Genomic DNA, 20,248 nt, shown 5'->3' with positions numbered 1-20,248 from the left:
ACACCACGTGTACATGTGCTGCTTGAGGTTAGTTGAGGCCCTGCGAAGAAGGCTTTACATTAGCGCCAATCCTACCCGATTTGGTGGTGGCCACTTTGGGGAGATGACTCCTTGCCATTCAGCCAGTTACATTAGCAGTATTCAATAGTTGTTTTCCCAACTCGGCCAACGTATGGTATCTACTTATTTGCAGAACTACGCACATATTTACCGACGATACTGATCGCTCCAGCCTATACACATTCAAGTTCCCACCTGGCCAACCCCTTTTCATAAGAAATCACGTATCAGAAATTCAAAACCACTGCCGATGAATCCGCAACCCCAACCTCCACAATCCCATTCGTGACCACCACCAACTCTCCCACGGTGACATTACTTAACCTCACCGGCCGCCCCCCATTGAGCTCGTAGTTGTAACTCCACCCATCCCACGTAATCCCCGAGATGGCATCACTCCCATTCGCATACAACCTCTGCACCGTCGCCTTCGTAACCCCTGTTCCCACATCAAAACTATACGTTCTAACCGGCCTCGGCGTTATGTTTAACCCACGTCCCGTTCCATTGGCAGTGTAGTTGTACTCATTCATGTTTACCACCATAATCCGCTTCAGCACATTATTTACATACGCCGCATACGCCGCCTCTGTCGCGGCGCCCCCGCCGCCGAGGACGATATTCGCGATTCGGACGGGCGTGGTCTTTAGGTTCCCCAGAAAGGCGGCAACGGCGATGTTGCCGTAGTAGGGGGCCTTAGTCCCCTTCGTCGTGACGCTAGTATCGACCGGCTGCCAGGACTGGTAGTTGAAGTTGGTGCCCATCTGCATGTGGACGCGTGACACGTTGGCCGAGGCACAGTACAGATTGAAGTCGATGCCCCAAAGCGCGGCGCCGAACGTGTTTGATAGACCCGGGCGCCCGCCGTTGGAGAGTGAGTTGGTTTCACCGAAGATGGCGGGGACGCCCGGATCGATGGCGGACCATTGCGCGGCGTAGAGATCGACGTCGTGCTTGGTGCGGTTGTGGTTCAAGAGGGTTCCCTGGAGGGTCACGCCGAGGGTGCGGGCATCGCTTATGTAGCTTTTTTTTCGGAGGAGTTGAACGGGAAATTCTTTGAAAAGGGCTCTGGGCAACAGGGAAGGGAGGTAAGGGGTATCATGTTCACTTACTGGTGGGATGCGTCCAATCTGACGACCTTCTCGGCGTTAAGTCCAGCAGCCCAAATGACCGGGGCCTTGAGGTGGTTGTTGATCCCTGCCAAGGAGGGAGCCATGTATCCATAGCTACTGAGCATATCCGGGCAAGCCTTGCTCAGCAGCGTTCTGATGGTCCGGGTGCCGTTGAGCCAGTCCTGGACATACGTCGTCTCGTTGTAGGTAGATGGTCGGACGCCACCGGCGAAGTAATCGGGCTCGTTGCCGTATTCCCACACATGCAGCTTGTTGCCCAGGGCCTTGCAAGCCAGGGGCACGGTCTGGATCAGCGTATCCCATACTCTGGGATCTTTGTTTCCGCCCATGTTGAAGCCATGAGAGAACTTGACGTTAGTCCAGGTCTGGTATGACTCAAAGAAGGCGGGGCCTATTTCTATCGTGGTTGGGTAGAGGGTCGATCTGTTCGGGTTGATCGTCCCGTTCAAGCCAACCTCGAGATTGGCATTGTAGATCGCATAGTCTTGTGTGTTTCCTCCCACTCGTATGTAAGGCTTGGTTCCTTGTAATGCCCCGATATTGTCGAGAAGGATGTCCGAGTACTTGTTTGGACTGCTTAGGTTGCCTATATGATACATTTCAATACGGTGCAAAGCCACAACAGCTCATGCCCACATACCAGCATAGTCCGGAAACGATGAGAGTTCGATAGAGAAGCTCACAAAGCCTTCAAAGGGGGCACCCGCGCTGATGGCATCGGCAGTAATGCTGACGACCAAGTGGCGCATCTGCCCGGCCACCCTGGCGGCCAACGCCAGGAAGATGCTTAAAAAGTGCATGGCCGCGATCTACCTTCAACCACCAAGTGTCTTCAAATCAAACGATGATTATTCAGGAGATGGTGGCAGCCTGTAAATTGCTGTGAGGCTAACATTGTTCTCATGGTCGCGGAATCCAAGGCTACCTTTATACAGCAACCGCACATCATTAGTACGAAACGATGCCATAGTGCCACCGATTATTGGATATAGCGAGCCAGTAAGCAGTGAGTACAAGATGCCTCAAGTGTAATCCCGGAAAAATCTACCAAAGGCTCGTCATTAGACCCGCGAGAGAATGAGTATGCTTTTAGCTTCTCATGGAGAAAACTGGTCAACCGACAAACCCAAGCCGTCCAGTTTCTTTTCTCACGAGAGGCCTTCGCTCTTCCGTTGCAATTTGATGCCTGAAAAGGCGGATTCCCTTCTACTCAGCAGGCAGTTTCGGTATGAATGGTAGCTGCGTCCTACCCCACGATTCTATGCACCGATCCGCCACTAGTTGGATGGACTTAGTGCCGGACACCTGCAAGTAACCAGTGTCCCTCCTTTCAAAATCGTAGATCAGAGAAAAAGCTCCGACTGGTGGGATGACCTCGCTTGAAGTAGTAGCGGCGTGAAGTGGGAACTCTCAACGGCAAGGCAGTCAAGGCTTTCACCCGAGGAAGAGGCCGGGCCGTGCGAAGGACGCCAGCGTTAGTTAAGGAAAGCAACGAGGCCACAAGGATACCGAGGCGACAACGACGATGCCACATTAGAGATAGATCGCCTACTAGGACGAATCAACAACGGACACGTTGACTGGTGGACTCTAGATCGCCGTCTTCACGAACAGCTTGCGCTAACCCATATTCAGATGGCAGTTGAAGTAGAAGGCGGGGGCGACTGAAGAAGTAAACATTCGGAGTATAGTATGCGCACATAAAACCCCACACAAGGTTTCGACAAAATGTACGCTTTGGAGAGCTTAGTCAGAGATACTTGTCAGTTCGACTAGTGTCTGGATGTTTTGCCTTGCTTGAAATTTCACAATTCTTCAATACCGGGCCGGGTAACGTGTTTCCGTCGGCCCGGCTTCGAAGCGATAACGTGCAAGTAGTGTATACCCGGGCGGAACTTCCCTTCTCTACAATTCTCTGTCATTGGTTCATCAACCATAACCCCGAGAGCTGCTATCGCATGTCTTTATCAGAAGAAAGTCACCTCTCCAGGCATGGGTATCGTGAGATTTGTCAGCGGATGAGATACCCCATTTCAAGCGACTGGTCAACGCATTCAAATTGTGTGAGAGGTTAAGTACCGGTTTCCTTCGACAAGGGTATGAGTACCCTTCATAGACCGAAAACGAGGGGAAGACCAAGTATCACGGGGGTTGTAATACGCCCACAATCTGCGAGTACTGTTCGCTCTATGGCCTCTCAGGTTGGACCTGCTCTTTGGGGCTACCCGTCCTCACACGTTGCCCCTCCAAACTTCAAATGCGGGGCAATGCGGGGCAGCTCAGGCCTAGGAACCGTGCCGACGTCACATAGTTATCGGCATGTTGTAGGACACATCTCAGCGAGCTCTAGTTAATTCTGATACATGCAGTGCATCTAATTGACCGGTTACAGGCAATCGGAGCAGGTCCAAAATTCCCGAGCCACTCGCCATTCTTCCCCGAGCCCTTCCCACACTTAATATCCAGTTGTTTCCTTCGCAGTGCAGCTCTCTTGTTGTTCTTCCTCCACAATGAGCATACTACGAAGCTTAACGAGGAGCGTCGTGTCCACTTCGAGCATTGGTGTCAGATCAAGATTCCAAGGAACAACACTTCCTGTCATAACAACCCGATTAGCCTCCAAAATGGCGCCAGTGCCTCCTGTATGTGACGGCTGCTTCTCTTCGCATCGTGCGAAAACTATGGTGCTGTCGCGAACTAACTCCAAGGCCTGCAGCTCAAAGATCCGTCTCTCTTCAAGACCGGTGTCTGCTACGTCGATGGCGAATGGGTCAAGGCCGCGTCAGGCAAGACCTTCGAAGTTCACGACCCCGCCACCGGCGGTCTCATTGGCATAGCCCCGGAATTCGATGCGAAGGACACGGAAAATGCTATTGCGGCAGCCGCAACCGCGTTCGCTTCTTTCAAGACCAAAACCGGCCGCGAGCGGGCCAAGTTACTGCGCAAATGGTATGATCTGATGATAGAGAACTCGGAGGATCTCGCAACATTAATCACATGGGAAAACGGCAAGCCTTTCGCCGACGCCAAGGGCGAGGTGACCTACGCCGCCAACTTCTTTGAGTGGTTCAGCGAGGAGGCACCACGCACTTACGGCGACTACATTCCTTCCACGGTCCCTGGAAACCGCGTTGTCACCATCAAGGAGCCCGTCGGAGTAGTTGGCCTTATCACGCCTTGGAACTTCCCTGCGGCTATGATCACACGGAAGGTCGGAGCCGCACTTGCGGCGGGCTGCACAACTGTGTGCAAAGCGCCAGGCGAGACGCCGTATACTAGCCTGGCAATCTGCGAGCTGGCTCATCGCGCCGGAATTCCCAAGGGTGTCGTCAATGTCATTACGACACTGGCGAACACGCCTGAAGTTGGCGAGACCTTGACGACGCACCCGACGATAAAGAAGATCTCCTTTACAGGGTCAACCGCAGTAGGGAAACTGCTCATGAAGCAAGCTTCTTCCTCGTTGAAGACGCTGTCGATGGAGCTCGGTGGGAACGCGCCGTTCATCGTGTTTGATGACGCGGATGTGGACACTGCTGTTGCGGGCGCCATTACATCCAAGTTCCGCTCATCGGGTCAAACTTGTGTGTGCGCCAACCGCCTATATGTGCAGGAGGGCATCTACGACGAATTCGCGAAGAAATTCGCTGAGAAGGTCAAGGGCTTCAAGGTTGGCCACGGATTCGATGAGGGCATCACTCATGGACCTTTGATTCACGATCGAGCCATCTCCAAGGTCGAGGCACATATTAAAGATGCCGAGAGCAAGGGAGGTAAAGTCATTGTTGGCGGACAGAAGCTTCCGGATCTGGGTGCCAACTTTCACCAACCCACTGTTATCACGGGCATGACCAAGGAGATGGCCATTGCTTCCGAGGAAACATTTGGACCCGTCGCCGGCCTGTTCCCCTTCGCCACGGAGAAGGAGGTGGTTGACTTGGCCAATGCTGCCGAGGTTGGCCTGGCCGGCTACTTCTTCTCGAGTGACCTCGAGCGGATCACCCGCGTTGCTGAAGCCCTCGAGGTTGGTATGGTGGGTGTGAACACGGGGTTGATCTCTGACCCTGCTTCGCCATTTGGCGGAATCAAGCAATCTGGTTTCGGCCGAGAGGGTTCCAAGTACGGTATTGAGGCATACCAAAATATCAAGACGATTACTACCGGAGGAATGGGTAAGCCACTGCAGAGCTAGAGGACGTTATCGGGCACATGGTGAATACCGGCAATACTGGCAAGACATACACATATGAATTGATACCTATTTTACGATGTAAACATCTCGGAGATATACGGGCAGTGGCTGCAATGAAATCCTTAGGTGGTCGATATCCAGGATTGCATGGCAAAATACTCGAAAGGCTGTGGTGAATCAAGAGCTGTGGGGCGCATTGAAAGCAGTTCAACCCTGAGTGAACTGAATTTGAAGATGATAAACTCTTAACACTTGCATTCAATCTAGTCCGCACGGTTGGTCCGCACGGTTGGTACTATTGTATTTGTGATGTTTGATACCCTGTGGTAAGGAAAACGGAATGCTGCAACAGTGGGGGATGGGATAGGAAGCCACTAAATATTTTTTGAGCTCGGGCCACTTTGACGGTCACTGAGCTGCTTTCAGTTGCATGGTGAAATTCGTAGCTTCAACTACTTGAGCAATCCAACCTCGAGGGTGCAACCGGCTCAACCATGATTCGGAACCCAATACACGCAACAGCCGGTCGGGGCAGGCCAGACCTGGCACGCGTCAGCAGCGGCATCGCAGCCTCCCTTCGCCACTTCTCCATCGCCCAAGCACGCTGCAGCGATGAACAAACCCAACGGCCCTCGGCGAAACAGCGCGTGGCCGCCGCCGCCAGCGAGCTCCTCTCTATGAATGACCCCCGGCAGCCACAACAGCCCAGGCCATTGGCCAACATGGGTGGTGCTCAACCTCCAAAAGCGCCACCCATCATCAGCGTCGCTAGCCTGCGAGGCGGTCTACGAGGTGGCATCCAGGGTCGTTTTGCGGGACAGTCTAGGGCTTTGTCACCTTCAAACGAAATATCCAAGTCACTTCCCGACTCAGGTCCTGCTCCCGGCGGTGAAGGCGGTGTAATCCGAGGCGGTTTCCGAGGACGTGGTGGCGGCTTCCAAGCCCGCGGAGGTCGAGGTGGACGAGGAGGCGGACGGGAAATGGGACGTGGACGTGTAGGGCGCGGGGGTCAAGGTAGATCAGATGACCGTCCTGGAAGGCGCGGCCGCCCATCCCGGCAGGAAGAAGACGAGGACAGGAACCGGTATAAGGCATATCAGGCGATGGAGGGCGAGGACCCGCAACTCAGTGCATACTACGAGCGCATTGACTGCGGTGTTGCCGAGTCGTACCAGCCATCTGTCAACCTGCTCGACGACCTGGCCGGGTATCTACCTGCTGTGGCTACGTCGTGCACGCCGCTTGCGCACAAGGGTGTTGTCATGGGGGAGGCGCGGGTGCTGGGTGGTGGACATGCGTTCGAGGCTACGCATTGGGTGCATCCTACTATTGCGAAGGATATGTACAAGGATGGGTATGGGGCCTTCTTCCCTACTATGGAGGCCAAGGAGCAGGCAAAGGAGGTGCTCAAGATGGACTTCAAGGCGCCTGATGAGACGACGCGGAAGGCGATCCTGGAGAAGGCGCTGTTGGGGAAGTATGAGGGTCCTACTTTTGCGGAGAAGAACAATCCTGTGGGAGTGCTGAGGAGTTATGTGAGGAGGGATGGGACGTGGAATGCCAGGGCGGAGAAGAATATTGAGGAGAAGGTTAGGAGTCTATTACCGGCTCGCTTGCTGCCGCCAGAGGAAGCGGCTGCTGCTGCTGCTAGAAATAGTGCGCAGGCGAAGGCGAGGACGAAGAGTGCCTAGGATTTTGAGGCGTGTATACTATAGATTTTATGAAGCACGGTATGCGCTGTACCATCATCCTAAGTGTAGTTAGTGTACATATAGACAAAAGCTGCATACATATCTCTGTATCGCGTTTCCTTCCTGGCCATCTGAAACGAACATCTATCTCCTGTAGCTCTAACTCGTGGATATCAACTCCTTCACCAAAAACACCCCTACTTCTCAGCTGCCTTAATAGCCTCCTTCTCGGCCGCATCAATCGCCGCCATCTTAGCCTTAATAATCTTCTCCAACTCCGTATCAGCCCTCTTCTTCAAATCCGGCAAGATAGACCCGTCCTTTTTCCAGGTGGCATGCAGCTTATCCCGCTTCTGCCGCACCTGCCTAACCCTCTCCCTCCACTCGTGACAGATCCCCTTCGCCCTCTTCACGATGTCCTCCCGCTTCTCCATCTCCATTTTTAGGATCAGCTCCAGCTCGTTGTCCGGCGATCGCTGCGGTTGCTGGTTGAAATCCGCGCTCCCCTGGATCGCGCTCATGATGGGCTTGATGGAAGCTTCCTCATGCACGAGGAGACTGATCGTGCGGCCGCCCCGGGGCACGATCTGCGCCAACTCGCGTAAGGGGTACGCAACGGGCTCTTTGCGGTCAGGTTGCACTTTTAGCGCCCCGATCATGTCCGGGTTGAAGCGCCCACCCGACTTGAGTTTCTTGAGCAGGTCCTGCGCTTGCTCGTCGTGCTTGGTCAGGCGGGACCGCACGTCGGCAAAGTCGAGCGGGTCCTCCGGGCTAGGGGTCGGGTGCTTCGAGTCGGAAGAGTCGCCAGCGTGGGGGATGGCGGGCGAGAGGGATGAGGCTACTTTCGACGCGCCCCGGCGCTTGTCGAGGAATTCGGTGCGCTTGGGATTTGTTTTCGAGCCATCCCAGCCTGGCTCCCGGCTCTTCTTGTTGCGGGGGTTGGTGGTGTGGAGGGAGCGGAGGGCGCCTTGGGTGAGGGGTGGCGTTGAGCTTGCTGGAGCTCTCAGGTGGTGAGGTTTTGTGGCATTTTGGGTGCTGAGTGTTGCTCGTGTATTAGCTGTGCACAGTCAATTGAGCATTCAAGGGGCCAATCGGATAATCATACATTGACCGCAGCTCATAGAGAGCAAGTCGAGACCGTAGGGCCTTGGTAGTGGTGCTGAGGCCCGCCATGGTGTGCTCGAGTTTCTGGGGATTTAGGAGCTAAGGTAGCTCCACTGACGCAGATCGAAGCTTTGGATAAGTTAAGCCTTCGGGAAGTTTATGGCTGTGGGGTTGTTACAAACGATATATACCTCTTGTTGGTTAAATCTAATTATAGATCAAACACTGAAGTCGCCGTGGCCTAGTGGTTAGGGCATCTGCTTTACAAAGCTATAAGCTCAGCAACGCAGAGGATCGCAGGTTCGACCCCTGCCGGCGACATAGGTACTCGCGGTGTAACCTTTTGTTTACCCTCACCCCAAGTTAAATTGTGCAGCGAATTTTTTATTTTTCTTTTTTCTCTGTTGCTGAACTTGGTTGATGTCAGTTGAACTTGCGATTGAACTTGCGAGGCAAACAAAAACTCTTGGAAGCAACCCAACATAACACCAACCGCCCATCTATATATATACAAATATACCGTGGGACAGATTGCGTGGTGACATATCTCGGGACAAGCACCTTCAACTGAGATTTAAGAGACCAAAAGTTCGGATGAGTGTCTCTCCGCGGATGCATATCAGGTTTAAGACTAACCAACCAGCCCGCCTTGACTGATGACCCTACTTGAAGGCTATTGGTTTTGTAATAGAATAGCGCATCCTACGATTGTTGGGATGACAGAACCTTGACTTCGGGATCCCCCAATTTAAATAGTGGCTTGGTTGGGGTGTGTTAGCCTTCACTTCGTTAAAACACACAAAGATGATTTACTTGCCGTGCTGAAGTTAGTGCACGGGAAGGAGATGCAATGGCCAAGGTACGGTGCCGATGAGCATTTCTTCGATATTACGACTCCGGGATATGAGGAGACAACTCTGCACTCGGACTTAAAAGACGCGGTGTTAGGTTATCAATGCAGCTATTCTAGATCCGGAGGATGGTGTTTGGGGCTCAAAGCACAATGGTGGTGGGTGGTGCTCTTGAGCTTTGAAGTTCTGTGTTTTATTCAACGACAAGTGCAACCTGACACTTTTCTGAACATCCCTGGAAATAATCTCGGTGAGCCAAGTAGCCCATCATAACGGGTGGTGGCCGTGGCAATGCCCGTCGTTGACAGAATAAAGGGCAATTTCCCGTTGCTGATGGCGTCGTCTCATCTTGAATGGTGCACTGTTAGAGAGGTTGGTTCCTTGTTTACCGTAATATAGTACTGATCTTCGACACTTACAATCTCAAACGAAACATTATTTGCATCTACCACAAAGCACCAGTCTTTAGAGCATAATTAACATCAGCAATCCCATTCATCGGGCTATCTGAACGATATACAAGATTCCTGATACCTTGACATGCTGCCGCCATCCGCTTATGAACCACCTACCAATGCAAACAAGTAGCCACCGCCAACTATGATACTAATATGTATGACACCCACCGCTACCAAACGCCTCCTCGCAATGTATGCGATTCTGCCTCCCTCTAAGCTTACGACTTTTCCTAGAGCACCACCAGATTCGACACCGTCAACCCCTGGCTCTCAACATGGTACCGCCTTCTCAGCCCCAGACTCTGTGTGCTCTTTAGCGCCTCGTACGCCTCGTCGCCGCCGCCGACCATGAGCATAGCAATTGGGTGGCGACGTTGAATGCCTGATGGGGTTTTCTGGACTTCGTCAAGCAATGGGCGGATAACGTTAAACCCCCAAGTCTCCGGGTCATCATTCTCGTTTGAAACAACAATGACGAGCTTGAGCGCGCTGCGGTGCGGGGCAAAGGAGGGGATGGTGGAAAGCTTCTCCGAGAAGGAGCAACCGCCTCGTCGCATCACGATGATATTGTGTGCCTTGACAGCCACTTCAGGTAGCTTTGTGTAGCACGATTCGTCGGCGAAGTAGAAGCGCTTCCACGTGAGCGACTCGATTTGGATGCCCGAGATCGGGTTGGGGGCCTCGCGGACGTCGGGTAGGGGGGCGGCGCCTAGGCCCGTCGGTGTGATAGCGGGGATCTCGACATACTGATAGTTCCGTTTCGGAATCGGTTCAGGGCCGAATGTGGCAGTCGGCTCTCGGAGTACTGAGGTGATGTGTTGAAGAAAGGAATTGAAAAGGCCCGTGGCCTCAAGGTTGGATTCTTGCATTCCTATGCTTGACACCGAGTCCGGCTGCGGCTCCATCTCCGAAGTCGTGGCGTTAACTTCGCCCTTCTCGGGTGTTATCTCGATTTGCAGGATGATGTCCACCAGGACCCCGTCCCGGAGGCGATGAAATAGTGGGTCATTCATGTCCGCGAGGACATCGCGGGTGATGTAGACTTTTTCGTCTCGACCCAACGGCAGGTTGCCGATACTATGTATTCTCCAAGCCCTGTCAAGGGAATCTGGAGGCTCTTCCAATACCATGGTCAGTTTGAGACCGTTCAAGCTGTTGATGGCGATCCCGTCATTGCCCATGCGCATGATGTTGTTACCGCCGAACATGAGATTAAAGGCGCTACCAACAGATTGCTGTGTGTTGGACGGGAACTCAATGGTCGATGTGTGTTGCTGACGCAGTGCTGCACACATCCCATCAGTTGGCATCAACGACAGGGGCAGAGTCCACGGGAAATGTGTGTGATTCGACCTTAACTTCACTTCGGGTTTTGACTGGCCATCCGCATTGGCCAGAACTGTGTCTGGGTCCACGCCAGAATGGATATTGGGTATGTGATGTAAGCGGATCAGGCTTGACGCGTGGTACAGATCTGGCCTTGCCGCAGTAGCAGACCCAGATAGCGGTGGCAGCTTTGGCGGGAGGGGACAGGTGGTAGTGAAGTTAACATCGTCGTAGGGTTGGACGTCCTGCCGAACAGGGACCTTGCGCGTCTTCCGTTGTCCTGGCTTACGGGGGATGATGAGCGGGTGACCTTCCGTAGTGAAGACATACGAGGCATCCAGTTTGTTCAGTGGGTGGTCAGGATCGAAGAGGAGATACATGTACTTCGCCGTCTCTCCAAGGAAGAAGCTTTCCATGCGATCATTCTTCACCCCAGTTCGCACGTCTTGCAAGCCGGACCAGCCGCACGGTGTCCAACACCGCCTCGTGATATCTTTCAGCACCATTTCGCCGGCATATAAATACCACGGATCTTTGGTCGCACGGTAAATGTGATACGTGGACTCGATGAACTCGGGTCGCCCCGGCCACCACCCAAGAGTGCCTTCGACATTGCCGTCACGGACTGACCATCGTTCCGGCAGGGCCGAATACCGAGTCCATAGGGCGGTGTACAGTAGGTGTGTCTCGATGGCTTCATCGAGTTCACCCGCAATCGCCAAAAGACCAGAATAGTATGCACCTAAACTATCAATCCAGTATGCCTGCGGCGAGCCAGTGTTGACGTGCGCCACAGTGTAATGCGGATGATGTACACCAGAATAAAGGTGACGCTTGATAGCAGCATGAGCGTTGTGCCAGGCGTCCAAGAATTGGTCGGGAGAGTTCTCCTCGTCCGAAAGAGGTTCGTATAGAGAGTTTGGATCCAGCCAGCTGCCGTAGGGGATCTGGCTGGGCATGGTTTGATTCGGGAGCTCATGCCCCGAAAGAAGAATATGCGTCTTGAGAGCATACTCGAAGAAGCTGTCCGAGCCAGCGCCGATCCCGGCGAAGCCACCTATCCAGTGTCCAGCCTCGGCATCAACTCCCGCACCAATGAGCCCAATGTTACTTCTTCTCGCCCACACCGACCAGAAAGCTCTCTTGGCGGCCTGTTCGAACCTCGGGTCCCCGGTCAGACGGCTGAGGACGGTGAATTCGAGCACCAAGCTCCCGGCACCTGCGCTACACGTTTCTGTGATTTCAGCAGAGTCCCCATCTCCGTTCGGATCCAAGCTGACATTGTCATGGAGTGGAGAGTTGACATAGAAGGGGATGCCATGCCGAAGGTTGACACGAGGATATGGCATGCCCGTTTTCGTGTAAAAAGCCGGCAGAAGGCGTTGTGCGAGGTCAAAGCCCAGCCGGAGTAGCTGCCCGTCATATTTGAGCCCGTTGGACCAGATAATGGGTTGCTGCCCGACGTCCTCGTTGGGTTTCGGCACATGGTAGCCGCTTATGGGCAGCTCGCCAACAGCAAAAAGATGTGCACTTAGCAGGCCACCGACACCACGGATGACGGTCTCAAAGACCTGCACCTTGCTGTCCACGTCAAATCCTCGGGCACGCGTACCCTGCCCTGACGGACCGGGCCGCCCATCTCCGTACAGCCCGACCAGCGCGGCTATACCATCCTGAAAGTCGGCCAGGGCTTTCGGTCCCGTATTGTTACCGTCGGGCGGCGCAGAAGCTAGTATTGCAAGCGTCGACAAGCTGTCTATGAGGGTCAAGGAATAGTTTCCGAGGACGTCGTTGAGTTCGACATTTCTGGGATTGAGCGGGTCCCGAGTCAAGGGAGTGCAGGAGACTGGGCGCAACTGCTGCTATTAGCATCCTATTCCATGGTGACGACTGCGTTATCTGTGTATACCTCATCCTCGGGAAACGCGATGTGCATGTAGTGATCGAAACCATGGTAGAACATGTCAACAGTCTCGTGCCTCAGCTCGGCAATGCGATCTGGGTGCATCGCCCGCACCGAGACAAGACATGATAGCAACAGCAGCCATAGCGAAGCCCAGCTGGCAAGCGATGCGCCCGTCGTCGCCGTGCTCCGCGGGCCCTGCAGGCTAGCCCTACCACGGCCAGGCAAGGGCATCACCGGTAGCTCGTGTCGGAAGAATGCATGTGGGAGAAAGAAATGTCGGAACGCTGCACTGAGAACCAACAACATGCAGCCCTAGACGGCCAGAAATAATGCGACAATATGAGATGCTTCCTGCAAATGGTGTCGTCCACCGACTTGTCGTGGTCTCACTTGGGATGAGTAGACTTGAATGCTGATGGTGTCATTGTTGAACAATTAATTCTACGATGGGGCGGGCAAGTCCCGAGATTGTATCTACTAACAGCCACCCGGCGGTAATGGGTGGTTGGCTGATAAGGTTTACCCCTGCAGCTGCGAAGGCCAGATTGCCTCGGGAAAGAGCGGGTCGCCAAGGAGCCAATCAAGTGTGTTAGGTCTTAGCAATAGAATTTTTTAAGGTTAGCATAAGCATATGTGCAGGTGCAGCAACTTGAGCAGTCGATAAGCGCCTTCCCGCTTATACAATCCTCGACAAGTCCGAGTATACTTCGTCATCATCATCCCTTACTTCGACCTCGTGTTCCAATTGGCAGGCTGTGCGCAGTAACCGCACTCAGCAATTCATGACTGGTCTTCCAAGCGAGTTGCACCAAGTACCCTGGGTACAAGACAGCACAGTGTGTGTGCTTCAATGCCCTGGGAGGATGACTACTTCGTTGACCGAGTCCAGCACTTCCCGGTTGCACTTCCTTGCGTTGCGAACACGGACCAAGGTTTGAAGGGCTCCCCGTGTGCCAGACATCCCAAAGCATCTGTCAGCATGGGCCATGGAGCTGGAGAGGGGCAGAGGGGTAGGCTCGTGGTCGAGTTCGAGCCAGCGTGCTTGCTTGCTTACCTGTCATCTCATCGTCAGAGACGACCCAAGACTACTCCTTTGGTTTGCTGTTGCCGTCTTTGCCATCCTCGCCTGCTCTCGGATGCGCGGTGATGATAAGGCAAGCATATCCACGTTTCACCCCAGGTGGTCGTCTAAGCCACTTGGAAACGATGCGTTCCTGCGGCGTGTGAGGCCAGAAGAGGGGGCAGGGGGGGATGGGGGCGACGGAGAAGCCTATGTTGCGCGAAATGTTTGTCTTCGAAACCACCCTCCATGCCACTATGGTGTCTACGCCCAGTCAGATCTTCTAGAGAATGTCGCGCAGATTGCGGTGAAACATTGTAGGCTGAAAAAGACGAAAAATGACAGATCCCGCTGGTGACCGCTGGCCGCCTGCCGCCTACTAGGAGCAGCCAAGACCTTTCTTTCCCATAACTCTTCTTTGCATAAGGGGTACGGCTGTGCCAAAACATGTAAGGGATTCCCTATTCTTACAGTGTAACCCCATAAACCAGATATATTGTGGGCTATGCCTCCGGAAACCTGGACCATGATGCTGCTCACCACGGCGGCGTGCCAGACGCCCAGCTAGAGAACGTCGGCCGACTGAAGAATGTCTCTGTTTCCGTTGCTGCCATCCGTTGAGGGCGTTCTAATTGTTGTAGGAAAATTACGTCTCCCAAGGCTAAAGTCTAGTCCACCCCCATGAAACTTGATTCACACTGCATCTTCCAATGACAGGCAAGCAGCCACGGTTCCGGCTCAGCGCGCTCGACTCAATAGGCAGGTAGGCAGCCAGTACCTTGTGTGGCAAAAGGTGAAAAAAATAAACCAATTGGCAGAGATAGGCTCGTGGCTCTGCAGATGCAACGCCCGCCGGCCCGCTCTCCTTCGTAAATCCATGCAGCCTTTGCCGTTGTCGTGTTCACTTTGTCACCGGGACCGATGTGGAGCGCCGTCTTTGGCTCTGTCTACGTACCTGCGAGTTGCAAGGCGGCATGGGACTACCATGGGGTGACAGACAGGCCATGCCATGGTTTAAGTTGCTTGGTTGTGACCCAGAGCCGTGGGGCAATCATCGTGGCCAGGACAATGCACTGCAATGCGTTGACTGCAGTGAAACCTGCTCCGCGCATTGCCCAAGCAGAGTAGAGACCATCAACCATGACGGGGCGCATCACTACCAGAATTTCGGATTTCAAATGATGTTGACGAGATCCAAACCTCTGGATCGTGCATGGTGGTCACCTCGGCCAATGGCCATGCGATGGTGTCCTACTTACACTACGCACTGCTTGACCACATTGCCACACCAGCCGCGATGATCAAGCGTCTCTGGACACGCTCTGAATGGATTTGACCGGCGGACGGGAGTTTAATGTTTATTGACCGTCGACAGGGCTGATATCAGAATCAGTCCACTCATAAAACTTGACGGTCAGGGATCAATAACCATGGATGCGGCAGTATTGGCATCTTTTCAGCCTCCCTTGGGTACTTCAGCCTTCCGAGCATGTTCGGAGATCCAAGCAACCACCCTTTTGGCAGTGAAAATAAGGCCAGATATTCCAAAACAGCCTCTATCGCCGGTCCAGGGCCAGTCGCCATCCGGAAACATGGACCAATTCCGGGTGGGATGTGGTGGCTTCCGGCATGGCGCCCGGAGAGCCGGCGATCATTACATTGCTTAGTGCCTACCACAAACTATCTTTGCTTTTTCCGGCAAGGTCCCAGCTGCTATGATCTACCCCAGATCTAGGCCCCCATCATAGCAACTAGTCGGCTATTATGTCGCCGGGAATAACGACAGATGAAGCGCAAACTGAAGACACGACAACCAGCAACCAGATACTTGGTAGGCACACCAGACACTGGACAGACACTAGACGAACAGGCATTGATAGGCAATGGGTGATTTGATTTTCAAGTGGGACTGCTCATCCCCTAATGCGCCCCCCTGCCCCGCAGCCATACGCCTTACAATGCCCAGCTTCACCTTCTTCCCAGTTCATATTACTTGCTACCTTGCCTACTACCTTGCCTGCCTACCTTGTCACCCTTAGTTTTACGTCCGTGCCACTCCAACGGTGATCGGTGACTGGGATACCATATTAGGCTTGTTGCTAGGGCTCGCGGGTAAGGTACAAAGTCGCCCCGCCGCGCGATGCAATTTGGGCCAATACCAGGGCTGACCAGGGTGCGGCAAACGGGTGAATGAGAACCCTCGCCCAGCCAGCGATTCAGAACGTCTCTCGGCCGGTGACGACTCGACTTGACCTGCATAGCCAGGGTTGCATTTGTCAGGCAACCGCAAACTGCTCTTTCCTCTTCATGGAATGAGTAAACTCTATCCCAGCCCGTAATATAAACTAGGCACGCATGGAAACTCCCTGAAAACTTCATTTCGCAGAAAAAGGCCGTCCTTATTTCCCATGAGCCGCAGCCGTACCAGTGTTATTCACCGCCTGCACTGCACGTCTTTCTCGGTTCCGACGGGTGTCAGGGGGGCAGGCAGCTGCTGCTACGTTTCGTTTGCGGGTGTCCTGCCTTGCGGAGGTTTTAGTCATGGTCCAGCTGGAGCAGCAAGTCGAAAAACACATTGAGCCTTAATATCAGTATCCGTAAGGGTGAAGTGGTACGGATGGTGTACTTGATTCAGAAGGGAAGAGAGAGCGCACCGTGGGAACCCCTGGGACCATTTTTGACATTGAGATACTCCCAGCGGCGAATCGTCGCCGTCGCCGCCACCTACCCCCACAAGACCTGGCTTTCGACAGCAGCGGTGTGGTTTCAACCAATTTCCTACCCAGGTCACACTCCCTCACTCTCTCACTTATCGCCTTTTAAGTCCGCAAAGGCACTGGTGTGACTACGTATGTACGTACCTACTACCCCACGTCGCTTGATAAGCCCGAGCCCCGTTTTATTTTAGTCTCTACCTTAGTGCTTGTCGTCGCTTCGCGCTTTCGCGCCTACTCGTTCTGCTTGGCTTTCCTTTCCTTACCATAGTAGGTTTAACACCTGGGACCGGAACGCACTGCAATTTGCGCCTGCGCTTGACCCAAGCACCACTCCGTTGCCCAGTCCAATTTTCCAGCCGCTTGGTTCGAGACACAAACCGCGACCGTCTCGTAACCTGGTTTGCCACTTTTTGCGACCTTAGACCCTCTCGAGACCACCTCACTTAAACACAATTGGTAGCACTTGCGTTTTGTCTCCCTCCTATTCCTCCATGGGCAAGACGGGCGTGAGATATCCGATGCGGTTATTTGCTTGGTTCCGTCCGGCCGTTATGATTTCGGTTCTTTTTTGTCTTACAGACCTTGTAGGCTACTCGCACCTGTCTCGAGTCACTGGACCCGGCACGTGGCTTGGATATGTCTAATGATTTCGGACCCTGTCCATGCTTCTAAATTGCCACTCAGTGAGCATTGAATGTTCTGCAAATTGCGGAGTTGACCGGGAATCATGGCTGCGCCCTTGCAGCCCGCTGGTGACAAATATAAACTTGGGCATGGCAGGCAGTAGAGAGTAGTGATATCATCGCCATTTGACTGGCTGGGGCTGGGGCTGGGGCTGGGGCTGGGGGCTGATTTCACTAGGCTTTTCTCGCTCATTCGTTCAGGACCTGTCACGCAAGGAGTTCGGCAGAACATCACGTAATGGTTCTCACAGAGTAGAGCGAATGATGTTGTGACCCTTGTATTTGTTCCCCTTTTTTCCACCTCCAGCAATGTGCTAGCTGGACTAACTAGTTCCTTTAGGCAAGTTGGCTGCCAGATATCCGTGTAAACGTAGTGGCAGTAAGGTGGCCGTTTCTGTGCCCACCCGCGACAGTAGAAAAAAATGAGCCGAAGGAATGAAGGCCGCGAAGCTAGAATATGTACTATGTAATATAATGCGAAGACGCCCAATGTTCAACGCCCAATCCTTGACGCCAGGTACAGACCGATGAAGCAAGTAAAAGGGGCGAGATGTTCGAAGCCGTTCGCGTGATGATGCCTCTCTGGACTTTGAAGGAATGATAGTGACGACAACTCCTGTCCCTGCAAAAACACAAAAAGATGAGAGTGGTGGCAGGCGATGCGATGCGGTGTAGGGAAGCTGCGAAGTTCCAGTGTGACCTGAAAAATCTGAAGGTGACGAAATGTTTCGAAAGGGTATCTTGAAAGTTGATGGAGACCGGTAGTTCCGTTTGACGAATGGGGCAGCAGAGTTTTATTTAGGATCGATTCCCAAAATTATGCGCGTGGCTTCTCTGCTGCTGCTGCTGCTGTCCAAGGAGCTGATCGCTTAGCTGCTTGCAAGCTTGCTTGGCCACACGCTCACTTTGTGCCTGATTTAGCTCCATTTCGGTGCTGGCACGGGAGACGGAGGGCCTGTGTTCAGTGACGCCCTGCATGGGGTCAGGCTCAGGAGTCTCAGGCTCGGGCTGGTCCCATTTCGCAAAGAGTTGTTCCTCCTGCTCATTGGACATCATGACCGAAGTGCTGATGCTCAAGCCTTGGTCATCGTAGAGAACGTCTGGTTCCGCGTTGTTTTGCCAGAGGTTCACGGTTGAGGGCCCTGACTGCTTGCGCTTCTTCTTGGACTTCTTGACGTTCCCGAGTTCGGGGTCCCATTCCTCGAGGCCGAGTTCTACCGATCGCTTGATGACGTGCATTGGTTTCCAGTCCCAGGCTCTGCACCCTCCCTTCTCTCTCATGATCTTGAGAAGTAGAACGTAGTACATGCTGTCGAGCTCTTCCCTGGCCTCTCTTAAGGCTCGGTCCTGGTCCAAAGTTAGTTTTGACCATCCGAGTAAGGCCGAAAGAAAGCTGGATTTACTTACCTCGGATTCCGGCCATTTGGCATGTTTGCAAACCGTTCGAGTAATCTGCATCTGCAGGGTAGCTCTATCCTTCCTTCCGTTGGCCACCTCCCACTCATTCATGATCGAATCCCACATGCCCTTCCCCTTTTTATGGTCATACTTGCATCGCAAATCGAACAAATGTTTAGCTTCTTGGGGTGCAGTCTCTTTAAGCTGGATCTTCGGATAAGGGGCCTGGGCCTGGGACTGTTGGCCAGACGATGTGGACGCAGCTTGGGCGTCTCCTTGGGTAGCCATGTATTCATTGCCATGGTTTGACAAGGCCCTGCTCGCAGTGCGGCTGCGTTTCTTGTCACGGGTTCTCTGTGTCTTGGGACGCAAATTCCGTCTGCTCGAACTGGGCTGGGTCGCGTAGTGAATGTCAAGGAACATGGGGTGTTGCTGGCTGCTCATATTGCCAAACGGCTGCTGCATGTTGTCCATGGGCGTCACAACTGGGCCAAGGTCCGATGGGTTCGGGGCACCGCGAAGGATGGGCACCTGAGGTGGGGCTGGAGCGAGTGGCATGGGCGACGAGCTCATCATGGCATTGGGGTTTCGGATGAGAGCCGATGGAGCCACGTTGTGCATGGGCATGAAGAGGCTCTGGGAAGTCATGTGAGGAGACATGTCATCCTGCGCTTCGGTGCCCGACACCCCATAAGACCCCCAGTAGTTGGCTTCAGCTGCCGACACAGCCAGGCCGTGATCTTCAGGGGAGTGCGAGGTTTCCAAGCTGTGCATCTGATGCGTCTGGGGGTTGTACCACTCTGCCGGGTTGGCACGAGATGTGCCAGGTGGTGTTAATTGCTGTGAATTGCCGCCGTTGTGGCCGAAAGCGTGTATCATCTTGGTGGATGACCTGTCTGCGAGTGATGGCGAGCCAGCGACTGAGACTGGCGTGGGCAGGGGCGAGTCATACGAGATGGGATAGTTGTTATACGGGGCCACCTATGAGGCCAGTGAGTCATGGTTCTATCACTCGACTCCGGTATGTCTAAGGCGGGTTCGGGGGGAGGAGGGGGCTGTCCACTTACAGATACGTAGCTAGTAGCCATGTCTTGTGTGGTGAAGGGGAGAGTTGTCGGTGTTGCGGACGACCTTCCGCCCTCTGGCAAGCTCGACTCCATGGAACGAGATTCACGTCCTGGCCTTGGTTGTAGATATGCGTGGTCGCCCATCTTGAGGTTGATTGACAGTCGTCCAAAGCTGTAGTGGGAGCCTGATTCTGCAGATGATGGAGTCTCTTCTACAGGAGAGAGAGGACCAAATCGAGGCGTCAAGGGCTCTTTGGAGTTGTTGGGGCACATGAGATTCAGAGTCTGTCGAGGAACAATGGCGTCGGCGAGTATAAGAATATCTTGATGTAAGAGAGAATGAAAGTCTGCCTTCTCGGGTCGTGACCAAGTGTGAAGCAAAAGCATAGAGGGGACAGGGTGTTATAGAAATGATAGCCTGGTAGTCTTCAGGGTTGTGAAAGAAAGTGGAGCAGATATCTGTATTAGTTTGGACCCATCTGCCCTTGAATGTACACTCTGGCATCCATGTTCGCTCTACTTCCATGATACATGGTCTACTTGACTGATCAACGTCCACGGGTGCCAGGTACGGGGACAAGGGTAGACCATGAGCTAGGGCC

The 20,248-nt window shown here is 53.6% G+C and overlaps 6 protein-coding genes and 1 non-coding gene across 7 annotated transcripts; 3 read left to right on the top strand and 4 right to left on the bottom strand.

The window, feature by feature from the left end:
• Positions 1–287: 287 nt before the first annotated feature.
• Positions 288–1,942, bottom strand: BCR38DRAFT_356867 (uncharacterized protein; the record flags this gene model as incomplete). The annotated part of the gene is made up of 3 exons (XM_040857057.1): positions 288–1,083; positions 1,173–1,779; positions 1,834–1,942. 3 exons carry the CDS (start codon positions 1,940–1,942, stop codon positions 288–290), a joined length of 1,512 nt encoding a protein of 503 aa, XP_040709593.1.
• Positions 1,943–3,486: 1,544 nt separating this feature from the next.
• BCR38DRAFT_452287 (Aldehyde/histidinol dehydrogenase) lies at positions 3,487–5,701 on the top strand. Its single transcript, XM_040861513.1, has 2 exons — positions 3,487–3,835; positions 3,910–5,701. The coding sequence occupies exons 1-2, from the start codon at positions 3,704–3,706 to the stop codon at positions 5,383–5,385; spliced, it is 1,608 nt and encodes a 535-aa protein (XP_040709592.1). The 5' UTR covers positions 3,487–3,703; the 3' UTR covers positions 5,386–5,701.
• A 125-nt stretch (positions 5,702–5,826) lies between these two features.
• BCR38DRAFT_124172 (uncharacterized protein) lies at positions 5,827–7,283 on the top strand. The gene is made up of 2 exons (XM_040853498.1): positions 5,827–6,189; positions 6,400–7,283. Exons 1-2 carry the CDS (start codon positions 5,880–5,882, stop codon positions 7,074–7,076), a joined length of 987 nt encoding a protein of 328 aa, XP_040709591.1. The 5' UTR covers positions 5,827–5,879; the 3' UTR covers positions 7,077–7,283.
• On the bottom strand, positions 7,274–7,879 carry BCR38DRAFT_356954 (ribosome recycling factor domain-containing protein; the record flags this gene model as incomplete). The annotated part of the gene is made up of 1 exon (XM_040857065.1): positions 7,274–7,879. A coding segment is annotated over one exon (606 nt), but the record flags the coding sequence as incomplete, so codon positions are not given.
• A 531-nt stretch (positions 7,880–8,410) lies between these two features.
• On the top strand, positions 8,411–8,501 carry BCR38DRAFT_t373. The gene has a single exon. It is a non-coding gene; the product is annotated as a tRNA-Val (tRNA).
• Positions 8,502–9,719: 1,218 nt separating this feature from the next.
• On the bottom strand, positions 9,720–12,823 carry BCR38DRAFT_356821 (glycoside hydrolase family 47 protein; the record flags this gene model as incomplete). The annotated part of the gene is made up of 2 exons (XM_040857052.1): positions 9,720–12,671; positions 12,725–12,823. The coding sequence occupies 2 exons, from the start codon at positions 12,821–12,823 to the stop codon at positions 9,720–9,722; spliced, it is 3,051 nt and encodes a 1,016-aa protein (XP_040709589.1).
• Positions 12,824–17,979: 5,156 nt separating this feature from the next.
• BCR38DRAFT_414894 (uncharacterized protein) lies at positions 17,980–19,919 on the bottom strand (the record flags this gene model as incomplete). The annotated part of the gene is made up of 3 exons (XM_040858982.1): positions 17,980–18,528; positions 18,589–19,560; positions 19,647–19,919. 3 exons carry the CDS (start codon positions 19,917–19,919, stop codon positions 17,980–17,982), a joined length of 1,794 nt encoding a protein of 597 aa, XP_040709588.1.
• Between the last annotated feature and the right edge of the window lie 329 nt (positions 19,920–20,248).

The sequence above is a fragment of the Pseudomassariella vexata genome (genome assembly GCF_002105095.1).
Source record: "Pseudomassariella vexata strain CBS 129021 chromosome Unknown BCR38scaffold_27, whole genome shotgun sequence".
Lineage (NCBI taxonomy): Eukaryota > Fungi > Ascomycota > Sordariomycetes > Amphisphaeriales > Pseudomassariaceae > Pseudomassariella > Pseudomassariella vexata.
The sequence above is the reverse complement of the archived record's forward strand: the minus strand, read 5'-3'. Positions and strand labels throughout refer to the sequence as shown.

Excerpts from the sequence above, each read along its gene's own strand:
- BCR38DRAFT_452287 (XM_040861513.1), top strand. The coding sequence starts at position 3,704 with ATGAGCATACTACGAAGCTTAACGAGGAGCGTCGTGTCCACTTCGAGC. Across the intron at positions 3,836-3,909 it reads AAATGGCGCCAGTGCCTCCT|CTCAAAGATCCGTCTCTCTT; the intron begins GTATGTGACGGC and ends CAAGGCCTGCAG.
- BCR38DRAFT_124172 (XM_040853498.1), top strand. The coding sequence starts at position 5,880 with ATGATTCGGAACCCAATACACGCAACAGCCGGTCGGGGCAGGCCAGAC. Across the intron at positions 6,190-6,399 it reads TCTACGAGGTGGCATCCAGG|GTAGATCAGATGACCGTCCT; the intron begins GTCGTTTTGCGG and ends GCGGGGGTCAAG.